The sequence below is a fragment of the Columba livia genome, chromosome 11, assembly GCF_036013475.1.
Source record: "Columba livia isolate bColLiv1 breed racing homer chromosome 11, bColLiv1.pat.W.v2, whole genome shotgun sequence".
NCBI lineage: Eukaryota > Metazoa > Chordata > Aves > Columbiformes > Columbidae > Columba > Columba livia.
In genome coordinates this window covers 14,413,270-14,430,644 of record NC_088612.1, presented here as the reverse complement: position 1 = coordinate 14,430,644, position 17,375 = coordinate 14,413,270, and the positions used below count along the sequence as shown (strand labels likewise).

General features: G+C 40.3%; 1 protein-coding gene and 1 long non-coding RNA gene across 3 annotated transcripts in view; one reads left to right on the top strand and one right to left on the bottom strand.

Moving 5' to 3' along the window:
* The window catches only part of ALDH1A2 (aldehyde dehydrogenase 1 family member A2), a 55,434-nt gene extending 45,592 nt beyond the window's left edge, over window positions 1-9,842 (top strand). The window contains exons 10-14 of the mRNA XM_065076015.1: window positions 1,449-1,633; window positions 2,332-2,496; window positions 2,939-3,096; window positions 3,860-3,934; window positions 7,570-9,842. Coding sequence (XP_064932087.1) covers window positions 1,449-1,633; window positions 2,332-2,496; window positions 2,939-3,096; window positions 3,860-3,934; window positions 7,570-7,642 — 656 coding nt within the window. The 3' untranslated portion in view covers window positions 7,643-9,842. The remainder of the gene's footprint in view (window positions 1-1,448; window positions 1,634-2,331; window positions 2,497-2,938; window positions 3,097-3,859; window positions 3,935-7,569) is intronic.
* The window catches only part of LOC110365199 (uncharacterized), a 107,652-nt gene that overhangs the window by 42,761 nt on the left and 47,516 nt on the right, over window positions 1-17,375 (bottom strand). The window lies entirely within an intron of this gene.

The window sequence follows — 17,375 nt, the reverse complement described above, 5'->3', positions numbered from 1 at the left end:
GACAATTTGCTCACCATTCCAAAGGAGCTGTTTGTTCTACTTGAGGAACACCATGTGTCAAAAGTTAGCAGAAAGCATGACAAAGCTGTTGAAAGTTCAGTGCACCAAAAACCAGAGAAGAGTGGTTAGAGCCCCACATGGTGAAAAACTGTGTTAACTATAGAGGAAGAAACATCAGTTAATCAGTTCTATCCACTAGTGTGTTCAGTCTCCACAGAGCTGCTTGGGAAAATGTGAATGTGGTCCAGGGAACACCCTAGGTAATTTTTTTTAAGACCACACTGAGGGCAGAATAAGACCTTTCTGTTAGATGGGAGTTGTCTAGGATGTGCTTAAAATAAAGCACTGTTGCTTTGTTTATTCCATAAAATATTATACTTTGAGCAATGTTCCAGACTGCTACAACTGGTAACAAGCGTATTACAGTGCCATGGGGCATCACTTTTTAATGATTAATTCAATATTCTTGTCTAGTCAGCTATTACACCTAATGAGAGAATTTATCTCTGAATGTCTAAATATGACAGGACCCCCTCTCCTGCTTAGATAGAGGATGTGTTAGTTGTACCTCCAAGGAAGTTAACAGTAGAAATCAATGGTTGCTTGTTCTATAATTGGCCTTTATTTTTTAAAGCCATAGCCGGTCATCTGTATAGGCCCAAAGAGACATTTTCTCTCTTGCAGAAGAATAACCTGGCTTTTTGGGAAAGATGGGTCTTGACATTATCCAAGTCAAATTTTTTCAAGTCCTTGGTTGGCTGGAATTCTCACACATGCAGTATTAAATCAAGTGCAAACTTGGTATCGCAGACAAATTTTCTCCTCCTCTACTGATCCCAGTCAGACGGATTTCTATAATGTGGGGCACAATCCATTTACTAGGGTCTCTTAACAGTTGTAGCTGATAAATTACATGTTGCTGGCATATAAGACATTGGTGAAGTTGTTCTTGCATACCCTACTCCTACAGACTGCTAAAGCACTGTCTTGATTTAATTTTTGCAGTGGGATATTAAGAAATATTTTGTGGCTTGTGTCATGAGAGGGCATGTGGAATGTATTACGTATGGACCCTTCATTACAGAGACGATGCCTGAAGTCCCAAGTGGTCCCTTGCAATCTAGTGTTTCTGAAACACTCCTAATATCTCTCCAGTATAGTCGCATTCAGGGCGGAATAAATGGGGGAAAAAAATCAACTTTAGACATGTTTTAAAACTCTGTATTTTCACAGGAATTATGACGCAAAATGAAACAAATAATCTTTCTCTATGACCTAACACAACAGTATGTTTTGATTTGGTTGCTGTTCTATTGTTGTTTGTTAAACCAAATCCTACTTCTGCTTTTAAGTTTTAGAAATATGGCACTATGGAATACACGACACTGGTGCAATAGCAGATGTGTCTGTGATGTTTCAGAGCAACATTTGCTGTCTTGGTTTTTTAGTGGACTACGCTGTGGAACAAGCTCACCAAGGGGTCTTCTTCAATCAAGGTCAATGCTGCACTGCAGGCTCACGGATTTATGTGGAAGAATCAATCTATGAAGAGTTTGTTAGAAGAAGTGTAGAACGTGCAAAGAGGAGAGTAGTGGGGAGTCCTTTTGACCCAACTACGGAACAAGGTCCACAGGTACAGGAACAGTGCTTTGGCTCTGCAGCCCAGAAAGTGGCTGGAAGTGTTTGACTTCTATTAGGACAGAGGTCAGTGCGTACTCACTCACAGTCCAGGGCAGCGGACATGATAAATGATTTCAAGATTAAAATTCTAAAGGAGGAGATAATCTGTGCAGCTCAGAGGTGTTTCTTGTTAAGTAAGAACTCTCATCTTAACTAAGTTTGCCTCCCAGCTTTAACAGCAAGATTCTGATCTTCAGCCCCCAAGATACAGCTCTAAACTGTGAGAAGCTCTCAAAAGTCTCTGTAGGCACTTTCAAGAATTGTCTACAATGATAACTGTGCTTGTAGACCACTAGAGAAATAGGAATTCTAAGCAAAAGAGGCAGGATTAGAAATAGGTCTTCAGAAAATGTTCCTGCCACTAAAACCAGCTGGGCTTATACCATTTTCAGGAATTGAACCTGAGACAAAGAATAATTATTTACTTTGTACTTATAAACTAGATAGCTTAGCCACATACATAAGGTGACATGTGACTGAGCCATAGGTTACAGTCAGCAGCTAATGTGTAGATCTTTGGCATCTCCAGCCCAAAGAGCAGTGAACATCAGCATGCATCTACTCACGGGGACACAACCTGCCTAAAAAACAATTTTGATTTGATTGTCAAGTGCATGATCTGCAAGTCAAATGACTGCTTCTCTCTTTCAGATTGATAAAAAACAATACAACAAGATCTTGGAACTGATTCAAAGCGGCATTACTGAAGGAGCAAAACTTGAATGTGGGGGTAAAGGGCTAGGAAGAAAGGGCTTCTTCATTGAACCCACCGTGTTTTCCAATGTAACAGATGACATGCGGATTGCCAAGGAGGAGGTATCCACACACACACACATGGGCAAGATCATTTTAGAATGTCCTAAACGTGATTATTTTTCTTTTGTTTACTTCTTGGGACAACAGCTTTAGAGTTAAAAATACCACTATCTCAAAAAAAATTTTAAAAAAAAGAAAGAAAATCTTTTCAGAACTTGTTATGCACACAGCAACATCAGCTGGGTAAAGAAGTTCAATTTTTACCATTGGCTTTCAAGTCTCAGACCTCAAAGAAGAGATAAGGGAAGAATGGATGAATTCCACTGAGTCAAATGCTTTGGGAAATTCATGCAGTTTTACAGACAGCTAGGATCGCTATTAAACTTCGCTGTAGTAATTTGTAAAGAGTACAATAGGAGAAGACAATTAAAGCCGAATAGAACAGGAATAAAATGCCTCCGAGCGGGTTGGTTTATTAATTAATGATTGACCTTTCTTGCAGATTTTTGGGCCTGTTCAAGAAATACTGAGATTTAAAACCATGGATGAAGTTATAGAGAGAGCCAACAATTCTGATTTTGGGCTGGTAGCTGCCGTCTTTACAAATGACATAAATAAGGCCCTGACAGTCTCTTCAGCAATGCAGGCTGGGACAGTCTGGTAAGGCAGAAGTTATCGCACTCCGGCTCTTGGAGATAAAGAGTTTGACTCACTATCATTATGGCATCTCAGTTTTGCACCCTCTGTCTGAAAAGTGTTTATCTAGGCCATCCTAGTGGTGAATTGCTAACCATGATAGGGAACAGCTGCAGGGCGGTGGTGTCACTGCTCACTGCGGGTGAACTGTTGAAAAGTGGCGAGCGCTTTGGGCAGCGCTGCCAACAAAGCAAGCAGGGTACGAGCCATCCTTTCTGTGGGACAGGCAAATCCTGTGGGGTTTCTGCTAAACACACAAAGAATCACGTACTTTCTATAACATTAAGGAACTGAGGGGACACCTCTTTAGTCCTTGGGTAATGCCACTTTTAGAGTTTAATAGCTTGCAATTTGGTATATCAAGCCTCTGTAAACTAAAGATCCAAGAGAAATCAGGGAGAAAAAGGACAAATTCACATCTAATAGCTCTTGTGTTATAAACTGGCACTGAGGTTTGTCAGCAGATTAACAGTTCATTACCGAAACTGTGTACAAGTGTTTGGTGCCCTCCTCCAGCCCTCACAGGCCAAATCCCATTCTTCTGATGAGCAAGGAGCAGAATGTTGTTTTTGTGGCATAAATCCCTCATTTCCTTTCAACATGAGACAAGTTTGTTATTACTCAGAGTTATACAGTGTCCTCAGCTCCACAAGTGTCAGCTTCTCCCTGAGTTCTCCAAAGGTCTCTCTGACAGCGCAGTTGGATTTAATGCCTCTTCCTGTTACAGGATAAATTGCTACAACGCCTTAAATGCCCAAAGTCCTTTTGGAGGATTCAAAATGTCTGGCAATGGGAGAGAGATGTAAGTATTCCACTGCTGTCTTCTAAACTCTTTTCAGTTCTAGAACTTAATAAAATTAGTGAATCCTTCCATGCAAATTAAGATTAGAAAATATTCCCATCTGAGGATCAGGGCGTAATATAAGATGACTGACAATCGGTTCTAAATGCAATGTAAGACCATTTTATTTTATTTTATTTTATTTTGACATAGAAATACAAGTTACTGGAACTACTTATTATGAAAGGAACTGAAAATTTCAGAGTCTTTTTCTGCACTTGAAACCTATGTTTTCTGTCAGTTTTTCTTTGCCATCTTAACCAGCACTTTTACAGAGAAATTCTCTTTTTGGTACTGCTGTGTGCCTGTTGACTGGTTTGGTGTACTTGTTTCAGAGTTGCTTTGCCATATATTTTGCCTCTCTTGCTGTTTTTTCTTTTCTTGACTTTTTCCTACATTTATGAATATAGGTGCATCTGAATTTTATTAAAATGTTATCTATCTCTTCCAGATTTATGAACAATGTTAAATGAAATCAGGCCTAGAGAAGGACAGACAAATGTGCTTACATCCCTTTCAAAAATCACCTTCCATTACAAAGCTTTCCGACTTTTCTTATTCCATTTAGAACAAAGTGCCAAATATTTTGAAATGGAGCTCTACACTCAAATACTGTCCCATGTACCTAATTTAAAGTTGTACCAGTTTTTAATTCTCATTACAATCACAGGGAAGTTTAGCAATTGCATCAGCCCCAGATTGGTTACGCGTACACAGGATTCAATTAATTTCTGTGCAGGAGGCATGTATACCAGATATGTGTCACCTAAGCTTTCAAAATAGCTTATGGCTAATGGCAAACCCAGCAGTAAAACTAAAGTAAGGTCAAACTCTTTAAAACTTTAAATATGTGGAAGTATACAACTTGATCTATAAAATCAGCTCTGTGTAGTCTGAAATATTTTCCCTCATTAGGGAGTACTTTGAATAACACATTCATACTATTCTCCACATTCATGAGTTATGAGGTGATCTCACACTGGCATAAATATGTCAGCTCATCTAACTCTTATCATTGTGAAAATATTCTTAAACTACTAAGCTCGATAGAGCATATGAGTAACTTGACACCCAAGAGTGACCCCACTGACTTCAGGCAAGTTAGCTGAGCAAGCAAAATATTCACATATTGATATCATAGAGTTTTGGAAAGGGGGGGAAACCAGGCAGCACCCCAGCTCCCATGGAAAAGTCTATGGTAGTTGTACACTTGATTCCCATCTACGGCTTTGAAAATATTAAGCATAAACAATACATGTTTGGAATGGCAATAATCTCTGTCTCACAAAGATGCCTGAAAACCTACTTATGAGTCATTATTCTACTCCTTTCAGAACCTCTTTTACCAGATATCACTTCCTAATTCACCTCCTCCCTGCTTCCACTAATATCTGCATACTTTTTATTAAAATGTTGTGCTTTCTTAGATCCCTGTTTTTAGGGCATTTTACAGCACAAATAATATTGAGTCAGGCAATTAAAGTACCAAAACATAAAGAAGGGAAAGTGTCCATACATGTGCGTGTCATTGCTAAGCTAATACTATGTTACAGCTAGATCATAATTGTACCATTTGTGCTAGCACTCTATTATCTGGGACTTGCTTTGTTCCTGCATTTAAATGCACAGATTTTAATCACACATGGGGAAAAAAATGAGCATAGAAAGTTGAGATCTGCTATACTCTTTTTACACTCCCACAAAATGTAGCAGGGTATGTGCATACCAGTAGAGAACCAGAACTCATGTGCACAATACGACTGATTTCTGTTTACATTAAAGCTACTTATAATAATCTTGTGTTCTTTAAAGAGTCTAAAAGAGGGAATTTTTTTGGTTACATTTATACTTCTCTAAAGCTTTTTATCACTACCTGAGTGGTATAAAATATAACTCCTGTAACTAAAAATCAGGTGACTCATCCCAGATAGCCACATGTGGTGTTTTATATTAGATAGAATCCCCAAAAATTCTGGTCTCTGTCCAAATGTCTTCAAGAGAAGGAGGTGCCATTCTACTTCAGAGCTATCCTTTAATGTCATAGGAATGATTATGGTCTGGATAGCTCTGAGATACAGCAGTGCATAGTTGCATTCCCCAAAAGAAAAGCAAGCAGGAGAATGGCTTAGAGTTATAGTTCTTTTCCTTTTTTTTCTCTTGGATTGAGGGAAGAGAGTACGTAATACTGCTTTTTGAAGAACAATTTGCTCCCCTTCCCTCACACCTACACAACCAAGAGACAGCATCATGCAAACTTGACCCATGGGCCCTTTCCTTTTAACAGACACAACCCTTGTTTTCACCCTGATACCAGACTGCAATCCAAGAGGACTCAAAGTGGCCATAGAACAGGATGTTATTGTTCCTTACGGCCCTGTATTAAGCTGTGGGGACAAGTGAGCCTTTTAACTGAACATTCAGTGGCTCTTCTGCTCTACATGTCTGGAAGAATCCATCTTCCTATTCCACAATAACAACTTTTTAACTTTTGAAAAATATTTGCCTTAGAATTCATCACAGTTGTCCACTTCCAAACTTTTGACCAGAATACAAAATGCGTAAGGCCCTGAAGCCTTCAGCTGAAGAAACAGACAATAAATAGATCTAATTTTGTTTGCCAGACCAAGATAAGAAACCAACTGGCATCTAGAACATACATAAAGGCACTGGATACTCTGTTGTCTAGGTGATCTATTGACTTGCAAAAATGTGTCCAAGAGGTGCCTGGAGCACAGCACAGCCCTGTGGAATCAAGCAGGAACTTCTTCCACCCAGAGCAACTCACCAGCGTTAGTTACTGGGCTCCGTTCAGCTCCCGGTGGCACCTTCCCCTGAGCCGTAAGGGAATGGTTCTGGGACTCAGCTCAGGCTGATAAATAGCTACAGTTTTTGGTCTCTCTGGTGGTGGTGTGGTCCAAACCAACAGGAACCTTTCACATGTCAAAAAAATCTTTATTAATGTATTTCCTTGCATGTACTTAGAGTCTAGTAAATCTTAAAATGCCCACTGAATGATCAGCCTGAGTTAAATATCAACCACTATATCACATGTAAGGCTCACCAAGTTTTCAAAACTGCAGGTGGAGTGAACTGGCCTGCTAAATACTGATATTTCTGCCCAAATGAATTGACTTTCCATGGAAAGTTACAGGAGTTCCTCCATCAGTGTTATATTTTGTGTAAAATTTACAGTGTAGTGGTAAATACAAAGTAGACTACGCAACACCAGAGGCATGCAGAGGGGTTTAATGGCTTTGAACAGTGGCCCCTCACTCCATTCTGAAAACAACACTTATTAGAAGGACGTTCTGAGGAATCCCCTGAAATATTCTTCATGGTACAGTTGGCATGAGATTCTGCACAGGAGATCCAGAGAGAAGGCACTGTCATATAGTAAACATGCTGACATGATATGCAAGTCAGTGCTTTTTAGATTTTAACATAAGTAAGGGAGCAGTATTGTGTGTGTTTCAGGCGTGGAGATAATTTAACAAATGTCTGTAAGAGCTTCATTTTAACAAGGAATCACTTTGCAGGTTTTTGCTCTATAAAGGATTCATGTTTGGTGTAAGCTCATGCTGCAATTTGTTTTTTAGGGGTGAATGTGGATTGAGAGAATACTCTGAAGTTAAAACTGTGACGATAAAGATCCCTCAGAAGAACTCCTAAAATGATGAAGGACCACGTTGTGCAGAAGAGCACATGATGCCACCCTCTCTAATCCTTATGGAGATCAGCACTCAGGAATCAAAGTGTTACACAATATATATTTAAGAAATTAAGTTGCAACATATATACTGGGCACATAACTCTGAGCGTAATGAAACCAACTCTGCATGTTTTCATAAAACTCTCCTGAGAATTGTTACATCTTATGAAACAAATCATAACAAGAGATAAAATTGGTATTGGGCATCATTTAATAACGGTTCTAGCTATAAAACTGTTAAATGCAAATGCATGCACACACACATTTATCTCTTCTTTAAACAAACAAAGTCTTAATGCTTTCAGGTTGCTTTCTCAAACAGACCTGCTTGTACTTACATTCTAGTTTCAATTAGGGCTTTACAAGCCAGATTTTACCCAAAATGCTAGGAAAGGACAACATAAAAAACTATCATTGATGTTCTTAAAAAATAAAAGACTCTGAACTGTAACAAGCCCAAAGCTGGTATACTGGCAACTTTCCAATTAGCATGCTCGCATAAAGAGGTCAAACTGGGGAGGGAATTAAACCATTATATTGGCAATGAAATCCAAATACTCATCAGTGAGATTTGGCTTTCTTGAGCAAGGTAATTTGGTTTTCAAAGCTTCTTTTCATAATTAGTTTATGTCTCGCTATAAGCAAAAATCCTCCCTCACTTCCAGGAACTTGAAGGGTTTTACCTGCCTGCCAAAAGAGCATGGTCAGACAGGGTGGGAGGGTGTTAAGGAGAACAGGAACAGATTCCAAGACTTCACAGAATATATCAGCTTTCACTGCTTGTCTAGTTTTGTCGTTGTTGTTACTGTTGTTGTTTTCACCTCCTTTCTTTTTTTAAACCAGTATATGCACATGCAGACCTCACTTATTTGTATGCTATTAAACTGCCTGTGGTTACACTGGGAATTATTATGTATTCATTACAGCAGGAAGAACCCAGCAAAAGCCCACTTGACAAGAAGTAAGCTTGAGTTAATTTTCTTACTAAATGCTGGCTTGCTATCCTTACCATGCTTGTGAGCCTCAGGTGAGCTTAATGGCTGGCACTGACTTTCCAACTATGTCTGTTCTTTTTTTGGCCCAGGACAAAAATATGAGCAAGTTCTTTTAGAAGTGAGGTGTTTAAAACCTGTCACATTATTACCTGCTGCCTACAGAATCTCTTCCAATGTGTAACTAGCAAACTAAACACCATTTCTTTCTTCTTTCCAGCTGCAGAGCTCACCGATTCCCCAGACTTTTTTTAAAGAGGTTTCACTTTATGTTTAACTTAGAATTAAGAAAATTTATTTTAAAACTACAGTAAATCATCTACACCGTGTAGCTACATTATCTGGGCTGTCAGGACAGAGTTATGGCCTCAGGTGTAACAGTGTTCCGAGCTGCAGAGTCCATGCTGTGAACCATTGAAAACTCCAGACCTGATCAGCAAATCATTTCTACACATTCTTAACTTCCTTTACTCTCCGAGGAATTCCTCTTAGATTTGAAGTTGTGTGTGAAGTTGCTGGATCAGGACAAGAGTATCCAGCACTTCGTAGTGTGGTGGCCCTCAATATTTTGTATATCTAACTCATGTCCAACTGTGTATGTGTTTTTAAAGCAATATGTATACATCATGTTATTCAGAAATGACAGTACATTCACAGACACAGAGATGAATCAAAATATTCCTGAGTTGTTAAATGCAAATGCCAGGTACTTCTACTGTAGTGTATGTCAATGAAGAAAAATTAAATACAGCAAATAAGAGATTAGTTATCTTTTAAACTGCAATATAAAATATGAAAAAGGAGATTTTACTTCTTTTCTCCTATTTACTTAAAAAAGAAACTTTCTGTGCTAACAACATTTACACCGTGTACCCTTTTGTATTCTTTTTGTGTATTTCGTATGTCTGTGCTTTATTCCGAGCACATTCAGGTAAATAATATAGAGTTGCCATTTTTTTTCAACCCTGCCACTGCAGCTCCATTTGATGTACATGGATTTGTGAAATCCTTTTTTAAATGTACCATTTGCATGGATCCAACAAAACATTTTTCCAGTCCCTGCAGCTTTTTGTTACAGTTTTTAATCATGTATATAGTTATATGTTATTAAAAAGTAAAAGGATATTTTCTATGAAGTTTTTTTCCATTAAAAAGGTTTAGAGAAAGACTTTAGACTGTGAGACTCCTTTATTGTTGACAGAGCTATAAAAATATTTAAAAAAATATTTTGTTAGCAAAAGATCTGCTCTCACAGTAGCTTTATTTTCATTTGCAAAAGTGAATGAAGTAAAAGGCCAATTACATTTTCTGCAATATTATTGCAGCTGTATGAAAAACACTTGTGAATTGCAGATCTAGGTCACAGCCAAAGTTCATCCTCACCCTCATGGTCATAAAGTTTAGCTATTGGGGAAGGTCTGAAATCATCAGAACCAGTGGGGCACCCTTGCAAACTGCTGCATCACAGCTTGAGTTTGGGATAATGTTTTACAAAATCATTACGCCTATTTTTTCTCTAGTAGATGAGTCACAGAGATGATTAAATTAACACTCAGATCTTTTATGGAGTGATTTTCTACTTGCCTTTAATTTCAAAATGCTCAAACAGGAGAAAAAGACAGACTAAATGTTGACGGCCAGTAAAATTCATATGGCCAGGTAGTACACAACTCTCCCTCAAGCAATCCCTTTATTCCAGGGTTACTTTCATAGCTGGGAACAGCATTCCTCTTTTGAAACTGTGCCTATTTAGACAGAGTAACTACTCAGTTAATAAGGCCAAGTTACTTCATTGTATGGCAAGCAATTGTTATACCTCAGTGTCACAGAATAATACTGCTGGTTTAATCAACACTCTACAGGCAACCACAATAGACAAAGTAACTTGACTAAAACAGATGGGATAAAAGAGAATAAAACTTAATAATAGGAGTGAAATTGCATTCTCAGAAAGGAGTACTGTTCCTGAAAGTCTGGAATATCAGGAATATGTTAGGCAGAGTTTCATTTCTATTTAATTAGTGGCATGCACAACACTCTGTCATGAGTCTGTGAGTGGACAATTAGGACGTTCCTTATTCTCCATCTCTCTGAACTGCTTGCAGCCTGTCTCACCCCTCCAAGCAGTCACATAGACACAAGCAACAGAATGCTTTTCTGAAAGCAAAATGAAGGAAGGTTGTTCTGGAAACAACTTGAAAACAAGGAGTGTTATCATCTAATGAAACCAGTAAAGTTCAATCCATAGTAAATAAGCATTCTGTGGAGCCCCAGCCAATGAAAATATATGTATCAATAAATGTAGATACAGATATAGTAAAGGGAGAGTTTGGAAATAATAGTGCATTTCTCTGGGAAAAGGATGTGAAAAAAAGCAAAAAGATTTTCAGTTCTGTGCCCTTCAGACAGAGCAATGGATATTGATACTACTTGACCATCATTCATACATTCATTGGTGCCCTGCTACGAAGAACACTCTTTCACCCCACAGAGGCCAGGATGAAAAAGCTTGCCTTGCACACACAGAGGCACCGTGTTACAGTGCCCTCTTATTTCTCTGTTCTGTACTGTAAAAAAGAGAACCCATAGTAACACTGACTTCAGGGCATTAGTTCATCTAGAGAGGAAGTCAAAGACAAGTGATACACTGTACCGTTTACTTATGGCTCTCTGCATGGTCACACCTAGAGCTCTGGAGAGCTTCATTTACAGCCACCTTACATTTGCATCCATACATCTCCATTTGCTGCATGCTAAGTCCATCAACACAGGAAGTTATTTTTCTCATAACAACTTCATACCACAATGACTGATATTCACAGTGGTATATCTATCAGGAAGCAGCAAAAGTCTCTCTGGCTATTAGATGCCATCAGCATTCCCAACCCATTCAGGCTTTTCTCTTCACATTAGACTACAGCTGCATAAAGCACATCTTCTGTCCTCATTATTTGCTTAGTTCTTTCTGTACCTACACTGTATCTTCTATGTCCACTGACACCGCAAAGGTATCAGGGAACTATGTGTGGCTCAGCCAGAAAGCTCTGGAACTTCTGAAGCCAATTGGGAGACTTCAGCGTGAAGTTGGCCCAATTATAAGGACAGATTAGGTTGATGTGAGAGTAGCGGTATAGTTTCATGTAACTAAAGTGTGGCTAGAAATGCTACTAGGGCTTAGGGTCCCACTTTCCTCTTCCACACAGCACAATGTGAAGTGCTGGGATGCTGGTTTCAATAAGCACTTGCCTAATTTTTCTCAGAGGATCGGAACTGACACACTGGAATTCAAGGTTAACACAAGCAATAGATTATTGCAGCTGGCTGCAGTGCAAGTTCAGTCATTTCAGCAGGGAAGAGCAGGTTAAGCTGTGTAGCCACAGCTGCTACACTGGGGTAGTGCTCAGCGCCAGGTGCTTTGTTATCTAAGACTGAGGCCTAGAGGCTGCACACACACATATGACTGAGAGTCTGTCCCAAAGATTGAGTAGAGCCAGAAGGGTGACTTACCTCTTGGTACAACTGGGTAAGTCACCACAACTGTTGTATAATGTCCCTAATCCCCCTGTTAGAGGGGGAGAAAAAGCACATCTACATGCCCCTGGTTAATAAGAATGGTTAATCCTAAAACAGTTCAACCAGCTGAGTTTAAATCCTGAACCCTCACTAAAGCCAATCTCATCCCCCCAGCACAGGTACTCCAGAGCCCAGCTGCACCACAAAGACCACAACTACTTCTTGCTGATTTCAACAAATTTAAATCCACTCAGGCCACTACTGGAAAGAGGGACTCACTGCTTCTCTGTGGGGAGCATTTGCACTGGTACTTTTCATGGGGTTCTAGGATGAGTTTTGTCAAACAGCAGAGGCTGTCCTGTACTATGCACAGCACATACATTTTTGGCTGTGCCTGCAGTGCCAGGAAGCACTCCAGGGAACAGTATTTAATCTGATTTTGGGTGACATTTACAAACACATTACGGGGTGGGGGGGGCTTGCCATCAGCTGTAACGCCCTTAAATCTCCAAAGCCCAGGAAGGCTGGGATATCTGCTGGGGCAATATGCCTTAAGTCTACGTTACTGTTACATTCCTCAGCACATTCCTGTAGTCTTTCCTTGTATTGTCATTTAATAATAGTATCTAAACATCAAATTCTGCAATTCCAGGTTGGTTTTGAGGTGTTTTTATCTGCCTGGAATCTTTTGATGAGATTTGCCAAATAAACCTGGATTGTGCAACCACAACAGCAACAGACTGTAAGAAAAGCTCCAGCTGCAGAGGTTGCCAAGGAGGCTGTGCACACAGCAGGCTGAAGTAACCCAAAAGGGTGCTTGTGAAATGTTTGTGCTGCTGGCAGGCAGCACATTGCCAGGACAGATCACACATCATGCATTTGCACATCAAATGAAGCTGCACTGGTCTGAGAGCATGGGAAAGGCCTGTCTTGAACGGCATGTGTTCTGCTTCCTAAACATGTATATTTTACACTTTACACTTGGTTATTGGCCAGATTGAAAGTACCGCAAGTTCCCCAAAGCTTGTCGTTTTGCTTTGAAGTAGAACTGTTTGGATAATGTTTCCTTTGGCAATTTATCTATGTAACAAAGCAGGGACTTCACTGCACTGGCCTCTCAACAATCCACCACAAGCTTTTGTCGAAGCATTAGTGCTTTCTGTATACGCACTCACTCACAATTTGACCATTTTTCATGACCTTGCTTACCCCCTTCTCCTTCTCCCTTATGTTCCTTATGTGATGAGGTTGGTATAACTTGTGTTTATATTAACTCGCTTCATTTTGGGTTTATTTCCCTGCTCTTTGTACACCTGGATGAGTTCCCATTTCCTACAGCAGCTCAATGAGCAAGCATTTGTGTGCAGCTCAGTCCTGCTGCCCACCAAAAAGAAAATGTGTCTGCACTGCTTCCCCTGGCAAAAGGGGACCAGCTCATGGGCACCCGTTTTCTCACACTCTCCTGGGAGCACCAGATGGGACATCGAGCAGGATCTCTTGTGAAGTTTCTGCTGTTTCCTGCTTTCTATTGGTCCAAAACCCCTCCCACAGTCTTTGGCACTTGATATCCAATCTCAAGACACAGTCGGTGCCTGGCAAGAGCGGCTTTCCTTTAGGCTTTAGTTTTAAACTTCACAAACACTCAGGTTTCTGAGAAGGATGCTAAACAGAAAGGTACTTGGCACTCCCACCAAGAAACTGCACATTAGGAGCAATGACTAAAGCATTCCCCTGGCATCTGACAGTCCTGCCACTAGTGAGAAGTCCCAGCTCGTTCATTCACCACGAGAGTGTGGCTCCCACTCCGAGCTGGCTAGTGAGACACCCTATCTGCAGCCTCTACAGCTGTGGGGACTAAGCAGAACACCTTTTATTCAAATCAGGCATTCCAAAAATGCGCAGAAAAAGTCACCGAATAGTCTCAGCATTATCCTTTCAGCATTATGTGCATATTCTCTTTAAAACACAACCTGGCTGTGAAATTAAGGAGAAAAACACATTGTCTCCAAATAAATGGGCATTGGTAGAGCTACCAGCCTCTGGTTCCTAAGTAGCCAGTAGCTCCTGAGCAGTCCAAGGAAAGCTCCTACCCTATGAAGTTGCATTGCACCAGGACTGCCTGAGCACTGGGGCTGCCACATCCAGCGTAGGGGAGGAGGCAAAGTAATGAGGCTGCTGAGAGCACGAAACTAAACTGGAGCAATGGACTCTTTTCTGAGAATGCGTCCCATGTATCTTCACAGTGTGTATTGCACACCTTCACACCTTAACCACAAGAAGCCATTGCTAGAGAGCTCCTGGGGACCAAGAAGTCAGCACAGCAATATATACAGAACTGCCCACTCCCATAACTGAAACTGCAGCACAACCCAGAGCAATTTCTGCCCTGCAGCCCTGCCTCTCCAGCAGTTTTCTCCTTGCAGCATCTGCCTCTCAAGGACAAACACAGTTTGCCAGACAATTATGGGAAAAAGGGCCCAGGAAATGCCACTAATGCAACATACCTTTACAGGAGTTTCCTTAGGGAATGCAGAACATTTGACCCTCTGCACAATTTCCATTACATTCCCTTTTGCGAACCCCTCAGATGCCACCATTTCAGACTGCTCTAGTGGGAAAATGACAGTAGTCTCCAGCTGTCCAGCACCATTCAGGAAGACTCAGGAAGATGCTCTCATCTCCTGCATTTCTAGTGACTTTATAGGCAAAGCTCTGGGACAAATGTTTTAAGTTAATTTCCTATTCCATTTTAACAGACATAAAAAATACAATGACAAAATCACCACAGATGCTGTTTCTCCATGTTTCAAATCACCTTGAAGCTCTTTCCTATAAAACTTCCAAGACTGTTTTCTTCCCTGTAGTGAACCGTGCCTGTATTATAGAGTGGCTGGTGTAAAGCTCTGCTAAAAGACAGGGTTGCTGGTTGATTTCTATTTTAAAAGCGCATAGAACATCCTGAGCTCTTTCTCAGGGTTTTAGCAAAGAGGTTCTTTTAACTAACTGTGTTCTTCGGTAGAACAGCAACAAATGGCTCAATGATTTGTTTTTACAATGTCCTCTCTGGGAAGACTAATTACCAGCTTGCCTTCTAGCGTGCAGTTTCAAACATTTGGGGCCCCATTCTTTTTCAGGCAAAATTCATACTACAGACTGCAGAATCTGTCTGGGTGGGGGCACTTTGCTGAAAGTTTCTAAAAGCTTCAGGATTATGGGCTGGCCAAGAGATTTCATGATGCTTCTAGAATTTTGAAAAATTAAGTAGGAGAAAAACATGCTTTGCTCTGTATTACTATTTTTCTCTTTGAGGTAGTAATACAGTCACCAAATCAAAGTCACTGCACATGCTGTTCTCAGCTGTTTTGTACAGAAAGCTCAGAAGAATGAAGGCAGATTTCATACATTAGTCGTGAAAGCTGCATTCAGCAGCAAGAACTACATTGCACAGAGCAGTGCAGGGTGTTGAGCCACCAGCAGATTTTGCCTGACAAAGGAAAACAACTGACATGCTTCCAATTTGTTTTCGCTTCATACAAAGTTTCAGGACAACTTTTCCTTCTCACTATTCTTCCTAACGGACTTCTTTCTCCTTTTTTAATTCCTGCTCCTCTTGGGAGCGTCTCTAAAAGCTCTGGCTGAGGCAAAGCACTCAATGTTTAACTTTGCTGTGCATATAGTCTCTGCTAGTGTTTTCCAGCTTTGCCATTAACCACTGGGTAGGCTGGGCAGTAGCTCCTCATCAGACTATGTCAGACTATGTTCCTGTGTGATTTAGACTGCAGAACCAAGGCAGCAAACATCACTGATTTTCTGGGCTCAGTCACAGCAGCCAGTGTTCAGCAGGTCATTATTAGTCCCATCTACACCAGCCTATCTTAACCAGTCTAACACATCCTTTTTCCAATTATAGATATCAACCTTTACAGCAAATAATTTTGTAATCGATTTTTATCAGGAAATTAAGCAGCAGCAAAGCTACTATATGTTCAGAATTCATGGTTGAAACATGTTTTATAATCTCTAAAATAAAAAATAGACAATCACAAAGACTTTCTAGGTTTCTATCAATAGAGTCTTTCCCTGCCTTGAATGTTATTAAAGCTCTGCAAGACACGCTTGCTGACCTTAGCTTGAGTCACAAACCATCTTCTGTTGCAATCACAGGCAAATTAGTATCTGAGCCACTGCAGATACTGCCGAGCAGAAAGAAAAACTGACAAACAGGATGAAATTTATGGAAGGGATGGGGAGTGAGCGGCTTAAATGGGCTTTCACTTCCTCTTCCCCCCCAGACCTTAGCACACCTGGTACAGCTTCCTGCCGCACTCCCAGTCATGCAACCGATCACACCTCCTGCACAACTCCTCTTCTACAACCTTCTGCAATTGTCCTTTAAGTGGCATTATTTTAGAAATCTAAATGGAAAGGTTCCTCTCCGTATCAGAAATCAAGCTACATAAACTTCACACAATATTCAGAATTTCCAGAATGCACACAGAATACAAAACAATTAATTTGCTTCAGCTGCGCGTTTGTATCCCGGATGTTCAAGAAGTTCAGACCTGGAAAGAAACTTGTCCTCTCTTAATGAGACTGTGGATATGGGCACTTCCTATGGAATACATTTACAACACAAATAGGCTTTAGATGGTCTACAAACCAAAGTTACAAGAACTAAGGGAGTTACAGTTACAAGGTAAGCATCCATTTTTAAACTGTTCTAATAAAATCGAGTTATTACAGCTGCAATGGCCTGCAGGGACAACAATATTTGCTTTCTTCTGCATCAGCTTTGTCAATCCTCCTTCACGGCACAAAAAAAAAAGAAAAAGGTCTTAACTGATCACTGGATTATTTAAATGAAATCGACCAAAACCATGGCCCCACTGTCCTCTACAAACATCATAGACTTGGTCTAGGCCTCGAAGATTTTAAAAGTAAAATGAAAAGCCAGGGAAAAAAGGATTATTATTACCATTTTACAGACAAGGAGCTGATTGAAACAAATGCAGCAACTTATCCCAAGATTACAGAGGAAATCCTGCTGCAAAGGCAAGGACCAAGTACAGATCTCCTGACTCCCAGCACAGTGTCCTACTTGGTACTGGCTTTTTCCTGAGCTATATTTCTTGCATATAAACACTGCAATTATACTATTGTAAGGGAAAAAAATTGTACATGCAAACAC